Source organism: Leptonychotes weddellii, chromosome 9 (genome assembly GCF_054177405.1).
Source record: "Leptonychotes weddellii isolate Sample4059 chromosome 9, ASM5417740v2, whole genome shotgun sequence".
Classification (NCBI taxonomy): domain Eukaryota; kingdom Metazoa; phylum Chordata; class Mammalia; order Carnivora; family Phocidae; genus Leptonychotes; species Leptonychotes weddellii.
Genome location: NC_138377.1, coordinates 6,717,871 through 6,734,536, shown reverse-complemented (window position 1 = coordinate 6,734,536; position 16,666 = coordinate 6,717,871). Strand labels below are relative to the sequence as shown.

Genomic DNA, 16,666 nt, shown 5'->3' with positions numbered 1-16,666 from the left:
ACTTTGGTGCATGATTGACATTTTAAAAATATTTGAATGAATGAATGGAACTTCCTGGAGTAAGGCTGGCAGCTGTCTGAGAAGTAGATTTAGTTCGGTCCTGGGGGTATATTGGTTAGGGTGCTTTCAGCTGCAAGTAAAGGAAAACTTTGACTCTGCTCTCTGAAGTGATTGTCAGGGATCCAGGTTCCTTTATCTTGCCCTTTTTCCCTCCTCCTCTTGGCTTTGTGCTGTATTAATTCTCCATTGTGTGGCCTTAGGGTGGCTGACCCATTTCTAGGCATCACATGCAGACACAGCAGCCCACGGCAGTAGAAGGTATTGCTTGTTCTGTGTTTCACTTTCCTGGCAAAGGAACCTCCCTTCCTCTCATGTTTCTTGGTCCGGGTTTTATCGGTGCTCATTCTTAAACCAGTCACCGACAAGGGCCAAGCGATCACAGTGATTGGCATGGCAAAGCATGCGGCCATGTGGAAGAGGATGGAATGCTTGAACCCAGTTGGTGCTCTGTTGGAAAGGATGGAGAGGAGAGGTAGTTGTTGGGTGGGCAGCCAGCGCTGTTTTTCTCTTGGAAGTTCTTATCCTGGGATCTGTGTACCTCTTAGGGAATATGGCGAACTTCCTGAAATGATAGCATTTTTTTGTTACATATGGTTTTGCTGGGACAAGTCTCTATAGTTTTTATGAAAATTTCTGGAGAAGTAGTATAGAACAAGGAATAATTACATATAGAGCAGGGATTCTAGAGCCAGACTGTTTGGTTTCAAATCTGTGTTTTGCTCCTTAAAATGTATGTGACTGGGTAAGTTACTCCTTTTGGCCTCAATTTTCTCATCTGTGAAATTGAAGAATAGCTACCCACTTAATAAGGGGGATGAAACGTAAAGCTGTTAGAATATATGTAAAATACTGTGTTAGCTTTTACTTTAGCTTTTACTCTCAAAGGGGTCTTAATCCCTTAAATGTTCAGAACTACTGATTTAGAAAACCACTGGAGAACAGGATACGTCTTAGGCCGGAGAGTATTGCAAATGCAGGGGCCCGGTAGGTCTCTGGCCTGCCTTGTGGCACTTGGCATTGCTCTTTCTCAAGGAATAGGATGTGCATGTGGAAGGGGGAAGGAGCCTGAGGCCAGTAATGGAAACCATCAATGTGTACTTTCCTGGAGACTTGGATAAATGCAAATGATAAAATGCAAATGTTGGAAAATCAGTTGATGTGTATAATTTGAAACAGGCGATTAGGGGATGATTTACAGTACTGGTGGAGTGGTCTGTGAATAAAAACAAAGATGTACTCAGTGTGATGTATTAATAGATCTCATGTTGAATTAAGCAGTTGTGTTTTAGCCCTCTTTTAGACTCTTAGCAGAGGTTGTATTTTTGTTACCCCTGTATTATTTTATACTAATTACATCACTTACTGTAAAAACAAATGTGTGTGTGTGTCCTGTTCTCATCCCTCAACCTTTCAAAACCTGTTGTACAAAGGAAATCAGGAAGTCAGAATTATTGTTCCTTCTTTATGATGATAGAGTTCGCAGTGTACTGGAAAATCTTATACGAATGAATACATTTTGCCTCTCACTAACTGCATGACTTTGGACAAATCACTTTACCTCTATAGACTTAATTAATTTATTCATTAAAATATGTTTAGACAAGTTGATCTCTCATTCTCTTCCAATTCAAAAATGGATAGAATCCTGATTTTTTTTTAATTTGGCATGTTGTCTTTTAATGTTAGCTTTCCTTCCCTGTTGAACGTGTCATATGGTATGTGTTGTAGGCTTCTCAGATAAAAATAAGGGGATTTTTGTGTACCACTGACGTTTATTTGTTTGGATATGTTTAGTGTAGAGGTGAAAAACCATGGTGCCACCACTTCCTACAGGACAAATTACCAGTCATCGGTTTTCTTCTGCTGTAAAATGGGGGCGAATAGGAGCCCCTGCCTCACGAGGGTGATGTGAGGTTGACACACACTAGCACGTGTGAAGTACTCAGAACAGTGCCATGTTCAGACCAAGGCTTTAGTCCGTGCTCGCTGTTGTTACGATCATCATCCCTAATCTTATCCCCATTGGAATGTACATTGTGAGTGTGGCCTTGGTTTTTACTGATTTATGGAGTGATTTAACCAGACGAGTCAGAATTTGGAAAACTTGATAAAGATAAAAGTGATCCTCAGAGCATACGGTGAATTGTGTTACTGGAGTGAGGTGTTGCTTTTCGGGCACACACAGAAATGTCACTTACGGTTGTCAGATGTTGGAATTTGAGTGCCAGAAAAGATCTCAACACGCATGAGGCCCCACGCTGTCATTCCATATCTGTGGGAATTAGGTCTCACAGAAGTAATGTGACTCGGCCAAGGTGACCTAGTGGGTTTGTGGCAAAACCAAAAATCTGCACGTTTCCCCAGGATATTTGTTCTTCCCTAGCTTTTGTCCTTTGAGTATTTAACATATAGCCCTTTTATACCATTTAAACAATTTTATTGAATTTAGCTATTATTACAGCATCTCTTGATAGTCTCGATTTTAATAAAACGTTAATACTGCTAAAATGTGCCCTGAAAGTAGAGAAAAACAACAAGCTAATATCCAGAAACATAAATTAACTTTGGTGTGAGGAAAATCCATGATACTGGTCTTACATGGATTGTCTCCTCTTTCCTGTGAACGAATCGCGAGCATCTGTCTGCGGGCTGATTAGCTCACGTTGAGTAGTGTCGCAGGAAACCACCTGGGTGCCACCAGGAGGAGGCCCTCTGGGCAGCACAGGGAAGCACTCCCAACTCTTGAGATTTCTAGTTGGAAGAAAGAGTTTCAAATGTTTGTCTTTCTTTCCTTCTTTCTCCTTTTTTCCCTTTTCATTCTGCTTTCTCACTAAACATGGCCTTGAAAAAATTACTGTGAAGGGAGAGTAGTCACTGCAATAGGTTTTCCAGAGTTCTGTTTTGTTCATTGACTTTTCTTGTTTGTCTTTAGTTACAGGTTTATGATAATGGATCGCTTTGGAAGTGACCTTCAGAAAATATATGAAGCAAATGCCAGAAGGTTTTCTCGGAAAACTGTCTTGCAGCTAAGCTTGAGAATTGTATGTGAGCTACATTCCTCTTGTTTTAATCCAGTAAAGGCGAGTTGTGTTGAAGCTCGGTCCTCTGCTGGCTGGTGTTAGGTACTGCATTAATTTATTCTATATGATGCTTTCATAGCTGGATATTCTGGAATATATTCACGAGCATGAGTATGTACATGGAGATATCAAGGCCTCAAATCTTCTTTTGAGCTACAAGAATCCTGACCAGGTAGCTTTATTAACTTTAATTTCTACTATTTAAAAGCTGTTGTTTGAAAACAAATATGGTTGCTTTGAACTTTTGAACCTGTGCAGAAGTTTTACTTTTTGGAGTAGATATGGTAATAATAATATTTCTTCTTGACACTTTTATCTAGTTAACATTCTACATTTCTGATGCGATTTGTTGGCACTTTATCAAGTTGGCTATTTTGCCCTAAATAATATTCAGAAGAAGTGCTTGTGATACAAAATGAATTTCAAATAGCTGTTTGGGGGTGGAAGCTTAAAATTATATAGTGCACCGATGAATTATGTTTGCTTGTCTGCTTTGTCATTTTTTTATTTCCTTTGTTCAAGAAATCCATCAAATATAAGTGTTCTGTTACTTGGAAAATTTGGTCTTTAACATGTTGATTATTCAAATCAATTGGTTTACAGAAATATCTTAGCTGTCTAAATTTGTATACCCTTAGTGTTTAGAATTCAAATGTGCACTTTTTTTAGTTTATTGTATTCACTTTGTAATTTTTACTTTTTAAGGAAAAGAGAAAAGCTAATGCTATTATACCTTTATTTGGATCAGTTTAGTTGGAGTGGAGGGGTTTATGCAATTTTCTTGAAGCTGTTTCCACAATTTCGGTTAAAGTAAGGTTTGGTTGGCACTCCTGGTCAGGCCACTGTGTGGAATCTGTCCCGTGTATGTTCTTGCATCTTATTGATGGTGTATAAGAAAGGGCCATCTAAGTATTTTAAGTGTGTTTATGTTGACACTCCATTTTATTTTTTTCTCAAACCAATCTTTAACTTTCTCTTGCTTAGTTTTCCCTTTCCCTTCACCTTGCCTCTATTTTCTACCATCTCCGGTATTGCCCCCATCCCCCGTCTCTGTCATGGTGGCGGTCAGGGATCTCCATGTACAACAGAGGAAAGTCCCTATACGGTAGCATGCTGGTGGGGAAATCTTACAGGCACTCACAGGATTCCCAGACGTCTTGTGTTAGATGTTTTTAAAAAGGTTAAAAGCAAGCAAGCAAACAAACAGAACATGGCTGAGAACCTGAACCATAAGGATTCCATTAATTGAAGTGAACTGGACTTGTACAATGCAATAAATAAAAATACAGTTTAGTTCAGTTTGCAGTTAGCTAAAATATGCTGCCTTTTGTTTGTAGGAAAATATTTTTGCAGCTCCGTTATCCTTCGGGCATATGCTTTGGATGGGATTATTTTTCTAGTGTTAGATGTGTGTGCTAGATCCATCCCCATATTTTTACTTCAGTTTCCTCTTGTGATCACATGCATACATTTGTGAGACAGTTACCCAGAACCAGAGATGTGATATGTGGCTATGGAATAGAAGAAAGCCAAATTTACTGGCTTTGTATGCTCATGAGACCCACAAGTACATGCCCACAGATATATGCTTTGTAATATTAAAATTTAGTTTTAATTATGAAACTTGACTTTAATATATATTTAAAGGGAGATAAGAGCCTTATCTAAAGATTATTCAGATCATTATTGTTATCGGAAATAATTTTATGAAGTGAATTGATAAATTGATTATTTCATAAGTGGAGGAGCAGAGGAATAGAAAATAATTAATTATCATGTGTCATCTAAGTAGGTAGTCTTATACTTGCTGTGGGGCAGTTGTATTGCAACAAGTATTGATGGTTTCCTCTGTGCTTAATTCTGTTTTGGACTCTGCAAGAAAAAGTATAAGATTTATAGTCTTTGCTCAAGTTGAGACAGAATTAATTACAAGTATAACATATTTGCCTAAAGTGTATAGAGGCAGGTGATATTACCTGGACTATAGTGACATGAGCATTCACATTTTTCTTGAAATAAAAGGTCTTTCAGAATTGGGGTGCCTGGGTGGCAAAGTCCGTAAGGTGTCTGACTCCTGGTTTTGGCTCAGGTCATGATCTCAGGGGCCTGAGATCAAGCCCTGCACTGGGCTCTGCACTCAGCATGGAGTCTCCTTAAGACTCTCTCTCCCTTTGCCCCTCCCTGCCTGCACACTCACGTGCATGCGCGTGCTCTCTCTCTCTCAAAATAAATAAATCTTAAAAAAAAAAAAAGCCTTTCAGGATTAAGTATTTGCTTTTGTTAGCATATTGGATCTTACTTGTTTTGGGTACAGTGGGGTGGCCTTGCAAATGAATCCACCTTCGAATGACAGTATTTTGTCTCTGGGCCATAAAGGAGTATATGTGCAATCATTTTGGCTTTGATTTTTCTTGGTGTTTGGACATTTATAGGTGTACTTGGTAGATTACGGCCTTGCTTACCGGTATTGCCCAGAAGGAATTCATAAAGAATACAAAGAAGACCCCAAAAGATGTCACGATGGCACTATTGAATTCACCAGCATTGATGCGCACAATGGTGTCGGTATGTCAATGACACCTGACAGAAATATGCTGCTAACATTTCAGTTGAAATCCTGCATGGTTCTTAATTTTGTACAAATAAACAAGCAGATAAATAAGAATCGCAGAGGCAGGTAGGGTGGGGAAAGGGTCGGGGGAGGAGGTTGGACTCCTGTAGTCGTGTAACGGGGCCACCAGGGTCTTTCCCTGGTGGTCTTCTTCTGACCTTGGTTTTAGCAGGGAACATGGTTCGGTCAGCTCACTGAGGATTTCTTTTTGGTTCTATTTAGCTTAGTCGAATGTGGGGAATTTTTTTTCCCCCTAAAAGTCTGTAAATTTCTTAGGCAGCCACAACTTTGTAGCGGGCACACTGACTTTGTCACCTCTGAAGTCGGCCTGTTCCTTTAGCAGGCGTTTTCCTTTTCTGTGCCCAGCCCTGTGGAGGAGCTGAGACCCCAGTTCTCTGGGCCTCTCTGTAGCTTACAGCGTTTTAGTGTCTTTGAACTTTCCAAGGATAGTATTAAATGTGTGTCTGCTTTATAATCTATTTCCTAGACCAGTAGTCTCAGTTTGAAACTCTAGAGTTTGTCTGTTTGGATTTTAAAGTAAGTTCTTAGTTGGATGTAAATTATTTCTTTCATATTGCCCAATATTTATTCAGTACTTTTACTAAATGCAGTGATAAGTTTTGATGAAAAACAAGACTATAAGATTGACTGTTTTACCTTATTGGTTTATATATATTTGAAACTATACCTCAAAGTGATTTTGGTGCTTAACCTGCTTCTTTTGTATTCATAGCCCCATCAAGACGTGGTGATTTGGAAATCCTTGGTTATTGCATGATCCAGTGGCTTAGTGGCCATCTTCCTTGGGAGGATAATTTGAAAGACCCTAACTATGTTAGAGATTCCAAAATTAGGTAAAGGAAAACTTACAATAAATTATTTTGGGCAAAATCATGATAAGGTACATGTATTTAAGTCCGAATTTCTTGATGGAGACTATAGTTTAAACTGCTACTAATGTAGAAACAAGAAGGTACTTGCTAAATGGGAAGAGTCTTCGGTCTTCTGTTCAGTTTGTTTTAGAGGAAAGCCTAAGCGTATTTAGGATGCCACACAGCGCTGCTTTATTGTGCTATTTATTGTTATTAAATATTAATACACTTCCATGGTGTAAAGCTTCAAACAATGACTCAGTCTTTAATTTTTAACAGATACAGAGAAAATATTGCAGACTTCATGGACACATGTTTTCCTGAGAGAAACAAGCCAGGTAACCTGGAAAAGACTTCTTAAATGTTCATAGGGGTTTCATTTTCTGAGGAAGAAAGACTGAGAGTCATGATGTCTGTGGCATATCCCATAATGTAAAAGCTTAGGTATTTTCAAGTGTGATCATTGTAGTGGGGCCTGTTCTCATCACGACAGCAGTTCCGTTTCCAAAGGTGGGCTAAAGGGGTACTTGAGCTTCCTTAAATTATTACTCAGCTTTCAGGAGAGGAACCAAATTTCATTCATTCATTCAATGATTTTTTTATTGAGGCTTGATTGTGTGCCAGGGACCATTCTAGGCACTAGGCATACACCAGTGAACAAAATAAAGCAAAATTCCTGTCTTTATGAAGCTTATGCTCTAGTTGGGAGAGATAGTGAACACATGAGTGAATTTTAGAGCATATTATTTGGTTAGTAGTATGGGACAAAAAGAAAGCAGGGAATAGAATTAGTGGTTGTGGGGATGAAGTGGGGAATAGAGTGGGAGGGAGTTGGAATTTTAAATACGGTGGCCTTACTGAAGAGGTGACGTTTGAGCAGTCGGAGATAGGGAGCGAGCTCTGCGGAAGTCTGGGGAACAGTACTGTAGGCAGAAAGAATGTAAGTACCTGGTGTACTTGCGGAGTGCGTTTTAGGCCATCCATCATAAGGGCTTTGACTTTTCCTTTCAGCAGGAGTGTAAGGTTTGGAGTAGAAGAGTGGCATTCAGTGTCTACCTTTAAGGGAAATCTCAAGCTCCTGTCCTGAGCATAGACTGCTGAGGGAGTAAGGCAGGTATGAGCAGGAGCAGGTTAGGAGGCCACCACAGTAATCCAGGCAAGGAAGGGAAGTAGCAGTGGGAGTATTGAGAAGTGGTCACTTTGCATATACTTCGATGTCTTTTCAAGCCTTTGCTCATTTGTCTCCTTCTCAGGGAAGTCCACCCTGACCTTATGCTATTTAAAATTGCAGTCTTACCAACCACACAAGAAATGGAATGTTACAGGCTTCTCAGAGTCCCCCCTTGTGCCTCCTACCAGTCACGAGCCTCTCCCTCCGGCCTAATAACTAGCCTAACTTCCAACCCCAAAAATTTGTTTTTGAGCTGTATAAAAATGGAATCATAGCGTGAACAACATAGATAAAAATCCCTGCCCTCATAACATTAACTTCTAGCTTTGTTAGAATCCTGTTTCTTTTACTCAGTATAATATTTGTGAAATTCATTCCCATTGTTGCATGGGTTTTTTTTTTTAACGTTCCTATTTATTTTTTAACTTTATTGACAAATATAATTGTATACATTTCCAAGTGTACAATGTGGTGATTTAACATACATTTATATCGTAGAATGATTAACAAGATCAAGATAATTAACACTTCTATTACCTCACAGTTAACTTTGTGTTTGTGTATGTGTGGTGATGCTCAAGATCTACTCTCAGCCACTTTCCAGTCTGCAGTACCAAATTATTAACTGTAATCCCCATGCTGTGCATTAGATCCTCATGGGACCCCGTTGTTGCATGTTTAACAGTGATGTGTTCATTCTCATTTCTAATAGTATTCTGTTGTATTTATATCCTATTATATAACTTATCTATTCTGCTGTTGACTATTTCCAATTTTTGGCAATAATAGATTGCCAGTTACACATATAGATGTATAGTCCACCTGTAACTGATTATTGTGCCTTATATGAGGAGGGGCCAGATTCCCCCCCGCCCCCCAGTATTTATAAACAGTTGACCCAGTAGCTTTTCTTGGGGGAAAACAAACAAAAAAACCGCTCTTTCCGTGTGGTGCCACCTTTGACATAAATTAAGTGTGGATCTGTGGATCTGTTTCTGGACTTCTTTCTTTTTATTATTGTTTTTTTAAATTTTATTTTATTATGTTAGTCACCATACAATACATCATTAGTTTTCTTTTTGTCTGTTCTTGGGCAGCAGTGTCCTAATGACTCTGGCTTTATCTTGAGTCTTGACATCTGGTAGTATAAGTCCTCCAGCACTGTTGTTCTTTAAACTTGACTTTGCTGTTTTGCAATTCTTGACCCTTTGAGTATCTGTGTACATTTTAGAGCCACTTTGTCAGTTCCACACATATCCCCTCCCTTTCCAGTTTGCTGGAATTTTGAGTGGGATTGCATTGACTCTGGATCGACTGACATCCTTATACTATTGAGTCTTCCAATTCACTAATGTGGTATATTCTCCACTTCATTTCTTTCACTATGTTTTATAATTTTGTCTGCAAAAAATCTTGCCTGTCTTCATTGTATTTGTTGCTAGGTATTTGATGGTTTTTTGATGCCATTGTAAATGAGCTATTATTTTAAGATTTTTATTTTATTTATTTTAGAGAGCGCGTGTGTATGAGTGGAAGGTGGGGCAGAGGGAGAGGGGAAGCAGACTCCCCGCTGAGTGTGGAGCCCGCTGTGGGGGGTAGATCTCGTGACCCCGAGATCATGACCCCAGCTGAACCAAGAGTCGGAGGCTTAACTGACTGAGCCACTCAGGTGCCCCAATGATTTATTTTTGTTAAATTTTATTTTCGAATTGCTTATTGATAGTACATAGAAAACGATTTTTTAATATTTTACCTTATATCCTGTGACCCTGGTAAATTTATCTATTAGTCTTCCTAGTTTTTTATAGATTCCTTAGGATTTTCTGCATACACTGCTGTGTTTGTGAATAAGCCCTTCCACTCTTTATGCCTTCTGTTTCTTTTCTTGCCTTACTGTACTGACTGAAAGCATATATAACTATTACACTGAACAGAAGTGGTAAACATGGACATGCTTGACATTTTCCCCTCTCAGAAGAGAAGTTTTCCATATGAAACTATATTAGGTGATGTTTGCTTTAGGTTTTCCATAGACCCCTTTATCAGATTAAGAAAGTTGAAGGGAGGGATTTTCATTTCTTTTTTCCTCATGTTTCCCAAGTACCTAGAATTGTGCCTGCCGTGTAGTGAGTGCTGGTCAGTGTTGGAATGAACGGAGGCATGTATATGTGTGTGTGTAGCACTGACAAGTTCTCTTGGTTTATTGCATGTGGGGTGTGGGAAGAGATTTCTGGTTTGAGGAGCTGGAAGAACGGAGTTCTTAGTAACGGGGCAAGGGAGACCACAGGGGAACAGGTTTAGGGGTAGGTCAGGAGTTTGGATTGGGATTTGCTGGGATTCCAAAGGACAGTGAGAGATCCCGGAGCCAGTGTATGAGGCCATGGGTACACAAGTTCCTGGAGGCTGGTGGGAGGATGAGGCTGGTGAACGTAGGAGTTGTTAGCCTGAAGATGGATTTCTGGTGTTGAGGAGTGTTGATCTTGACTGGTAAGATTTCTTTTTAGGGGAGTGGTCCTGCCTCAGTGTACAGTGGGCCTTTCATCATTCAGAAGCTGATTTTTCTCTTTTATGGGAAAACTAGGTCTTGCTTCTTTCTTCCTTCTTCAGCTTGGTTTTGGTATGTTTTATTTCCCATTTATACAAAGAATGCAGCTATTTTCTATAGAACTAATGGCTTTTGTGGGGAAAAAAAATATGGGCTGTGATAGTCCTTGTACTTTAGTACTTTTTACTTTATAATCTGTTCGAGGTCCTTTCCTGTTTTGTTTCTGTAGCCTTAAAAGTACAGGAGTTATTTCATGCATTTTTAAATTCTAGTATGTTCCTTACCTTTTGTCCCTTACAATTACAAAAATGTCTTTTACATTATATCTCAAAATAAGTTTCTTATTTCACTTGCCTGACAGTTCCTGACTTCAAAAGTGTACTTTTCCATTGAAAAAGTGATTTATGTAAAAACATATTCTAGCAGGATAGACATTTGCATTCTAATGTTGCTATAACCGTGAGTTATTTTCTTAGAAGAGATAAATATGTTGTGTTTGTGATTAAAAAATTACAGAATAATTGTGTTACTCTTTTAGATGAGATTGCTAAATACATGGAAACAGTGAAATTACTGGACTATGCCGAGAAACCTCTTTATCAGAATTTGCGAGACACCCTTTTGCAAGGACTGAGAGCTATAGGAAGCAAGGATGACGGCAAGTTGGACCTCAGCCTCGTGGAGAATGGAGGCTTGAGAACAAAGTCAATAACAAAGGTGAATTTTGTTAAGTTATCCTTTGGCTTCCTGTGATGGTAATTGCAGCAAACACTAATTTTAGGGAAGTAAATCAGTAAAGAAAAGTGTAACGGATTGCTTGGCAATTAAGTATCTGTTACCATTAGGTAAAGGGACACTCTTTATGAGACATGAAACATGTAGAGGGTTGTAGAAGAATGAATAGATATCTATTTCTTTTTTTTTAAAAGATTTTATTTATTTGTGTGTGCATGTGCCTGCGAGATAGAGTGAGAGAGAAAACAGGCAGGGGGGAGGGAAAGAGGGAGAGGGAGAAGCAGACTCCCTGCAGAGCAGGGAGCCCGATGTGGGGCTCGACCCTGGGATTATGACCTGAGCCGAAGGCAGGTGCTTAACGACTGAGCCACCCAGGCTCCCGATAGGTAATCTATTTCTTATGTCCAGTAGCAAGTTTGTAAATTCCTGGAAAGATTCTAATTTGGGATACTGACATCTGGCAGGGGGATTTGGATGGGGCACTCAATTCACAGTGTGGGTGTTTTTTTCTCCCAGGCCACATAGAAGGGTTGGTCTTGTCTCTTAGCTCTTCCTCCTTTGTTGGTGTGGTCAGAGTGTTTATTATTTGAAAATTGGTGTTTGAAAATTACTATTTGAAAATTAACGTTCGAAAGTTTCCTTGTTTGCTGGTGTGAAGTGCTTACCGTTTGAACGTTATTTTGCTCTTTATAGAAATGTCATTATGTAAAGCTATGTAGCTGCATATAAAGAGGTTAATTTATCGGAGAGATAGGTTAGCAGTGAACTTTACAGGCAAATATTGTGCAGGCATGTAAATAACTCCTGGTATCACTTTAAAATTTAGATTTTACAGGTATGCATTAACTTATTGATTATTTTTAATAGTTAAATTATTGATTAACTCAGATTTCCTTTATAGTCTGAAATTATTGAATACAATAATGCTTTTAAATGGAAAAGAACTACTTTTAGAAGAAAAAAATATGTATATTTTAAAGATTTTATTTATTTGAGAGAGAGAGTGTGAGAGAGAGAGAGAGCACAAGCAGGGGAAGCTGCAGAGGGAGAGGGAGAAGCAGGCTCCCTGCTAAGCAGGGAGCCTGATATGGGGCTCAGTCCTGGACCCTGGGATCATGACCTGAGCTGAAGGCAGACCAACTGAGCCACCCAGGCACCCCAGAAAAATAGATACATATTTTTTTATACTATTGACTATTTTTACTGTCACTGACTCTGTAAATTCCAGTAGATTCCTTTGGAAATACTGTATTCTGAACTATGAGAAAAAGGGTTTAAAAACAAATTTTCTTTCTTTAAAATAAGCAGCATTATTAAAAGGTTTTTGTAGTTCTTTTTAACTTACAAAGGAGATGTAAATTTTGAAATTGTATCTTGAATTTGACTTTTTTGGCAAATAGTAGGTCTCTTTGTAGTTTCACTCCAAAATCTGAAATTACACACACACGTCTACGTATACATTTTTTTTTCTTTTGTAAGTTTTTTTCTTAATTACATCGCTCCATTTTTGTGGTCAACAAGTGTGTTGAGAGCCACATCCAGCTTTGAAATTAAGAGGATAAAATGGACGCCCCAGTGGAATTTTTCAGTAAGGTAGTGAACTTAGAGTTTGCATGTATGTATAAACATACAGAATGCATCTTCCTGCTCAGGACAGATTTCTGTGCATTAATATTTATAGATAGCTTCTGTGGTGTTTTCCTCTAAAATTTTGCTGATTGAGAAGTAAAGATCTCTGTTGCAGTGAGAACTTGTCCAGTGCCATACCCACTTACTTTGCAGATCACTGTTATTTGGACTTACATGCTGGAGAAAATTTGGTTTCTGCAGCTTGGCTGACTTTATAGCTGAATAGGTCAGTCTGCTGCAGAGCTAACATCTGTGACCTTACAATTCTCTTGTGTCCTTGGGTAGTTCAGAAGGCTGGAAATTTCCTGCTGGATCATCCCCCACATGTATAAAGCTTTATTTAGAGGGGGAAAATTAATGAATAACAAGTGAACTCTTAGGTTTCCTTTATTAGTTTACTGCCTTTCTCCCCCCCTCCCTCATAGCTGACACAGGGCTATTCTTTGTATTAAAAAGAAGTTAATAAAAGTTAAGATTAGGTAAGATCATGAAGCTGCTTGATGGCCATGTAACGAGGTGAGTTGTTAATTTGGTGGCCATTTGTCTTGTGTTTTAATGTGAAAGAGTTGGACCAGCCCAGTTTTCTCTTTTAAGATTTTCTTTCTTTCTTTTTTTTTTAAAGCCCCAGGACATTTTCTTCAAATAAATTGTAAATACCCCTTATTTAAAGCAAATAAAAGCAGAGCTCCACCAACTGAAAAGTTAGGGGCTCTCTACAAGGAAAAGCTTTTGCTTTGATAAGTTAGTATGCCATCTCTTCTTTTAGCAAGGGGTATGTAATAAAGATGTCATTTTTTGCTCTGGTTACTAGGAAGCTCAGAGTTAATTATGATGCTTAATCATAGAAATTCTGTTAATCCTTATAATTAGCATATTTTCTCCTTTCCCTTTTCATGATTTCTTAAAACTTTTTAAGATATATTCTTTGTATTTATGACATTCAAATCTCTTTTGAAAAGGGATAGTTTTAATTAATACAATTTATATTTCTCTTTATGTTCCTGAGAGTTGTCCATTATGGTAAAAACCTATGAGAATTGATAAGCAGTGGAATGAAACAAGGTTTCTATCCATTTTTAAATAGCCATGCTTGATTATGGTACAGTAAATTTGGAAACTAGAGTGAAATATGAATTTACCCACTTGAAAATGTTTTCAGCCTCAGTAGCCCGAGTTTTATTTAAAGCACAGGATTTTGGGATAACATAAGGCTGAAGTGGAAAAAAACTAAGCATCAATTTACCCTTAGGAAGTACACAGCCAAAGATTTTCATTGTTAATTATAACTGAACACTTGCGTTAGAATTGGGCAGTCCAGTTCCAGCAGTTATTGGATTCAGTGTGTACTCTTAAATCAACATTCAACAATGTAAAGGTCTAATTTATGTACCTGGTCTAGGCTAGGTCCCTGGGGCTATAAAGATCAATAGCATGTAGTTCCATCCTTAAAGAATTCCTTCCTGTCCCATCTGGGTTAAGAACAGCTTAATTTACTGGAAAGAACTCAGCAAGTTAAAAGGACATTAATACCTCCATTAGCTATTTTCTTGTAAGGTTTTGATTAAGTTGCTTGCCCAAGCCAACAAAAAGGGCTGTTCATTAGAATTTCTTGAGTCTCATCCCTGGAGATTCATTGAGTAGGTCTGGAGTGTGGCCCTGTGATTTGTATTTTTTCATTTTCAGACAGTATATACTGTTGTTTCCTATGAATGACTCGCACATACCCTTCTCTCCACTCCCATATTTTTTAGTTCTTTTAAGTTATATTATGCTAGTTGGCCTTCCTAGAGTTTCTCTGAAAAATGATTAACCATTAAATAAATCCCTGCTGGCACTCAGCTTGGAACATGGTACAAAGAGACGAATAAGAGTCCAGGCCTTCCATTGCCAGCCAGTGGCCTGCAGCTCCTCTGGTGGACACCTTCCTGTCTCTTGAGGTGACTGCGTCCCGTGCAGCCTGTAGTTTCAGTTAGATGGCCCCAAATAAACCCTCTGAATTTGGCGAAAGTCTGTCTAACTTGGTTAGCATGCTAGAATAATAGAAACTGTATTTTCCTTAGATAAATTTAGATGGTTGAAGTCAAGACACTTCTTTGTTTTCTGATGGGGATTTAGCCTTAGTTTTTTATGTAAGTGGATTCATTGTTTACTAATGATTCTTTCCCTAGGTGCTTGAGCTCTGTATTTTAAATCTTGTCTTATTTGGGCTGGATTTTGTCAGGTAGCTTTTTTTCCCTATGTGTGTGTGTATATATATATATTTTTTAAGATTTTATTTATTTATTTGTCAGAGAGAAAGAGAGAGAGCACAAGCAGGGGGAGCAGCAGAGGGAGAGGGGGAAGCAGGCTCCCCGCAGAGCAAGGAGCCTGATGTGGGACTTGATCCCAGGCCGCCGGGATCATGACCTGAGCCAGAGGCAGACACTTAACTGACTGAGCCACCTGGGCGTCCATTTTCTCTATATTTTTAAGTAAGGTTATGACATGTACAGAAAAATGCACAAGTAAATGTGGAATTTGAACTTTACAAATTGAGCATGCACATTTAAACATCCCCCAGATCAAGGTATGTATCATCACTTGAGCCCCAGAAACCTCTCTCAGGCCCCCTCTCAGCCATTATCCTTCATTAAGAATAAGCAGTGTTTTGACTTACAACACCATAAATTAATTTTGCCATTTAAAGAACATTCATAGTAATAGCACCATACAATGTATACTTTTTTTGTGTCTTTTATTCATTATATGTCTGAATTTCCATGCTGTTGAATGCAACAAAAGTTTTCTGTTTCTTGTTACTGTATAGTATGGCACTCCATTATATGAGTACATCATAATTCCTTTATCTCTTCTATTGATGGACAAACGTTTATACTGTTTCCGGTTTTTGGCAGTTGTAGTAATGCTGGTTAAGAACATTCTTGTAATTTCTTTTGGGAACTGCATATATTTATTTCAAGTGGGGTATATACGTAGCGGAAGTACTGGGGTAGAGGGCTTACTTATGTTTAGCTTTAGTAGGTGCTGCCAAGCAGTTTCTCCCAGCAGCTGTCCCAGTTGATGCTCTCACCAGCAGCTTACGAGAGGTCCAGTTGCTTATCGACACTAGCTTTTGCATTATATTTAATTTTATCCATTTTGGTAGGTGTGTACTGGTGTTTCTATGTTGTTTTAATTTAATCTCCTTTAGAATATTGATTTTGAACACCTTTTCATATGCGTATCAGTCTCCATTGCCCTTTTTCAGTGTGGTGCATTTCAGATTTTTTGTTCCTTAAAAAGGGGGGAGGTTGTCAGCTTTCTTTTGATTTGCCAGACTTGACTACTTTGTATATAAGCAATCTATGTATTACACACATTTTTTTTCTTTCTTTCTTTTTTTTTTCTTTTTTACAATTGGTAGTTTATCTTTTCATTCTGTTAATGTGGTAATATCTCTTGATGAACAGAAAGTTCTTCATTTTAATGAAGCCTAATTTACCAGTCTTCTTGTTTATGGTTAGTGCTTTCTGTATTCTATTTTGGGAAAATTTTGTCTACCCAGATCATGAAGATAATTCTGTTATTATCAAGAAATATTATCTTTTGTATTCAGGTCTACGATTTAACAGCAACTGATTTTGTGCATAGTGTAAGTCTGTATTTATTTACCTCCTGTGGATAGCTAGTTTATTTCAACCGTTTATTGAAAAGTCTATAATGTCCCCACAGCATGTAGCAGACTTTCAGGTAACCATATATGTTTGGGTCTGCTTCTGGAAACTCTGTTCTGTGCCATTGGCCCACTTACCTTTTTTGCCAAGCCACAATGGGTGAACTACTGGCTTCATAATGATATCTGATGGTGGAAGTCCTCCAACTTTGTTGTTCTTCTTTTTGTCTTAGCTATTCTTGGCCCTTCAGCTTTACATATAAATTTCAGAATCAGCCTATTAATTTCTACACACATACTTCTGGGATTTT

The 16,666-nt window shown here is 38.4% G+C and overlaps 1 protein-coding gene across 3 annotated transcripts in view; it reads left to right on the top strand.

Moving 5' to 3' along the window:
• The window catches only part of VRK1 (VRK serine/threonine kinase 1), a 235,210-nt gene that overhangs the window by 206,978 nt on the left and 11,566 nt on the right, over positions 1–16,666 (top strand). For all 3 annotated transcript variants that reach the window (XM_081829983.1, XM_031030676.2, XM_081829982.1), the window contains exons 6-11: positions 2,993–3,101; positions 3,220–3,312; positions 5,573–5,705; positions 6,485–6,605; positions 6,903–6,961; positions 10,878–11,056. In XM_081829983.1, coding sequence (XP_081686109.1) covers positions 2,993–3,101; positions 3,220–3,312; positions 5,573–5,705; positions 6,485–6,605; positions 6,903–6,961; positions 10,878–11,056 — 694 coding nt within the window. The remainder of the gene's footprint in view (positions 1–2,992; positions 3,102–3,219; positions 3,313–5,572; positions 5,706–6,484; positions 6,606–6,902; positions 6,962–10,877; positions 11,057–16,666) is intronic.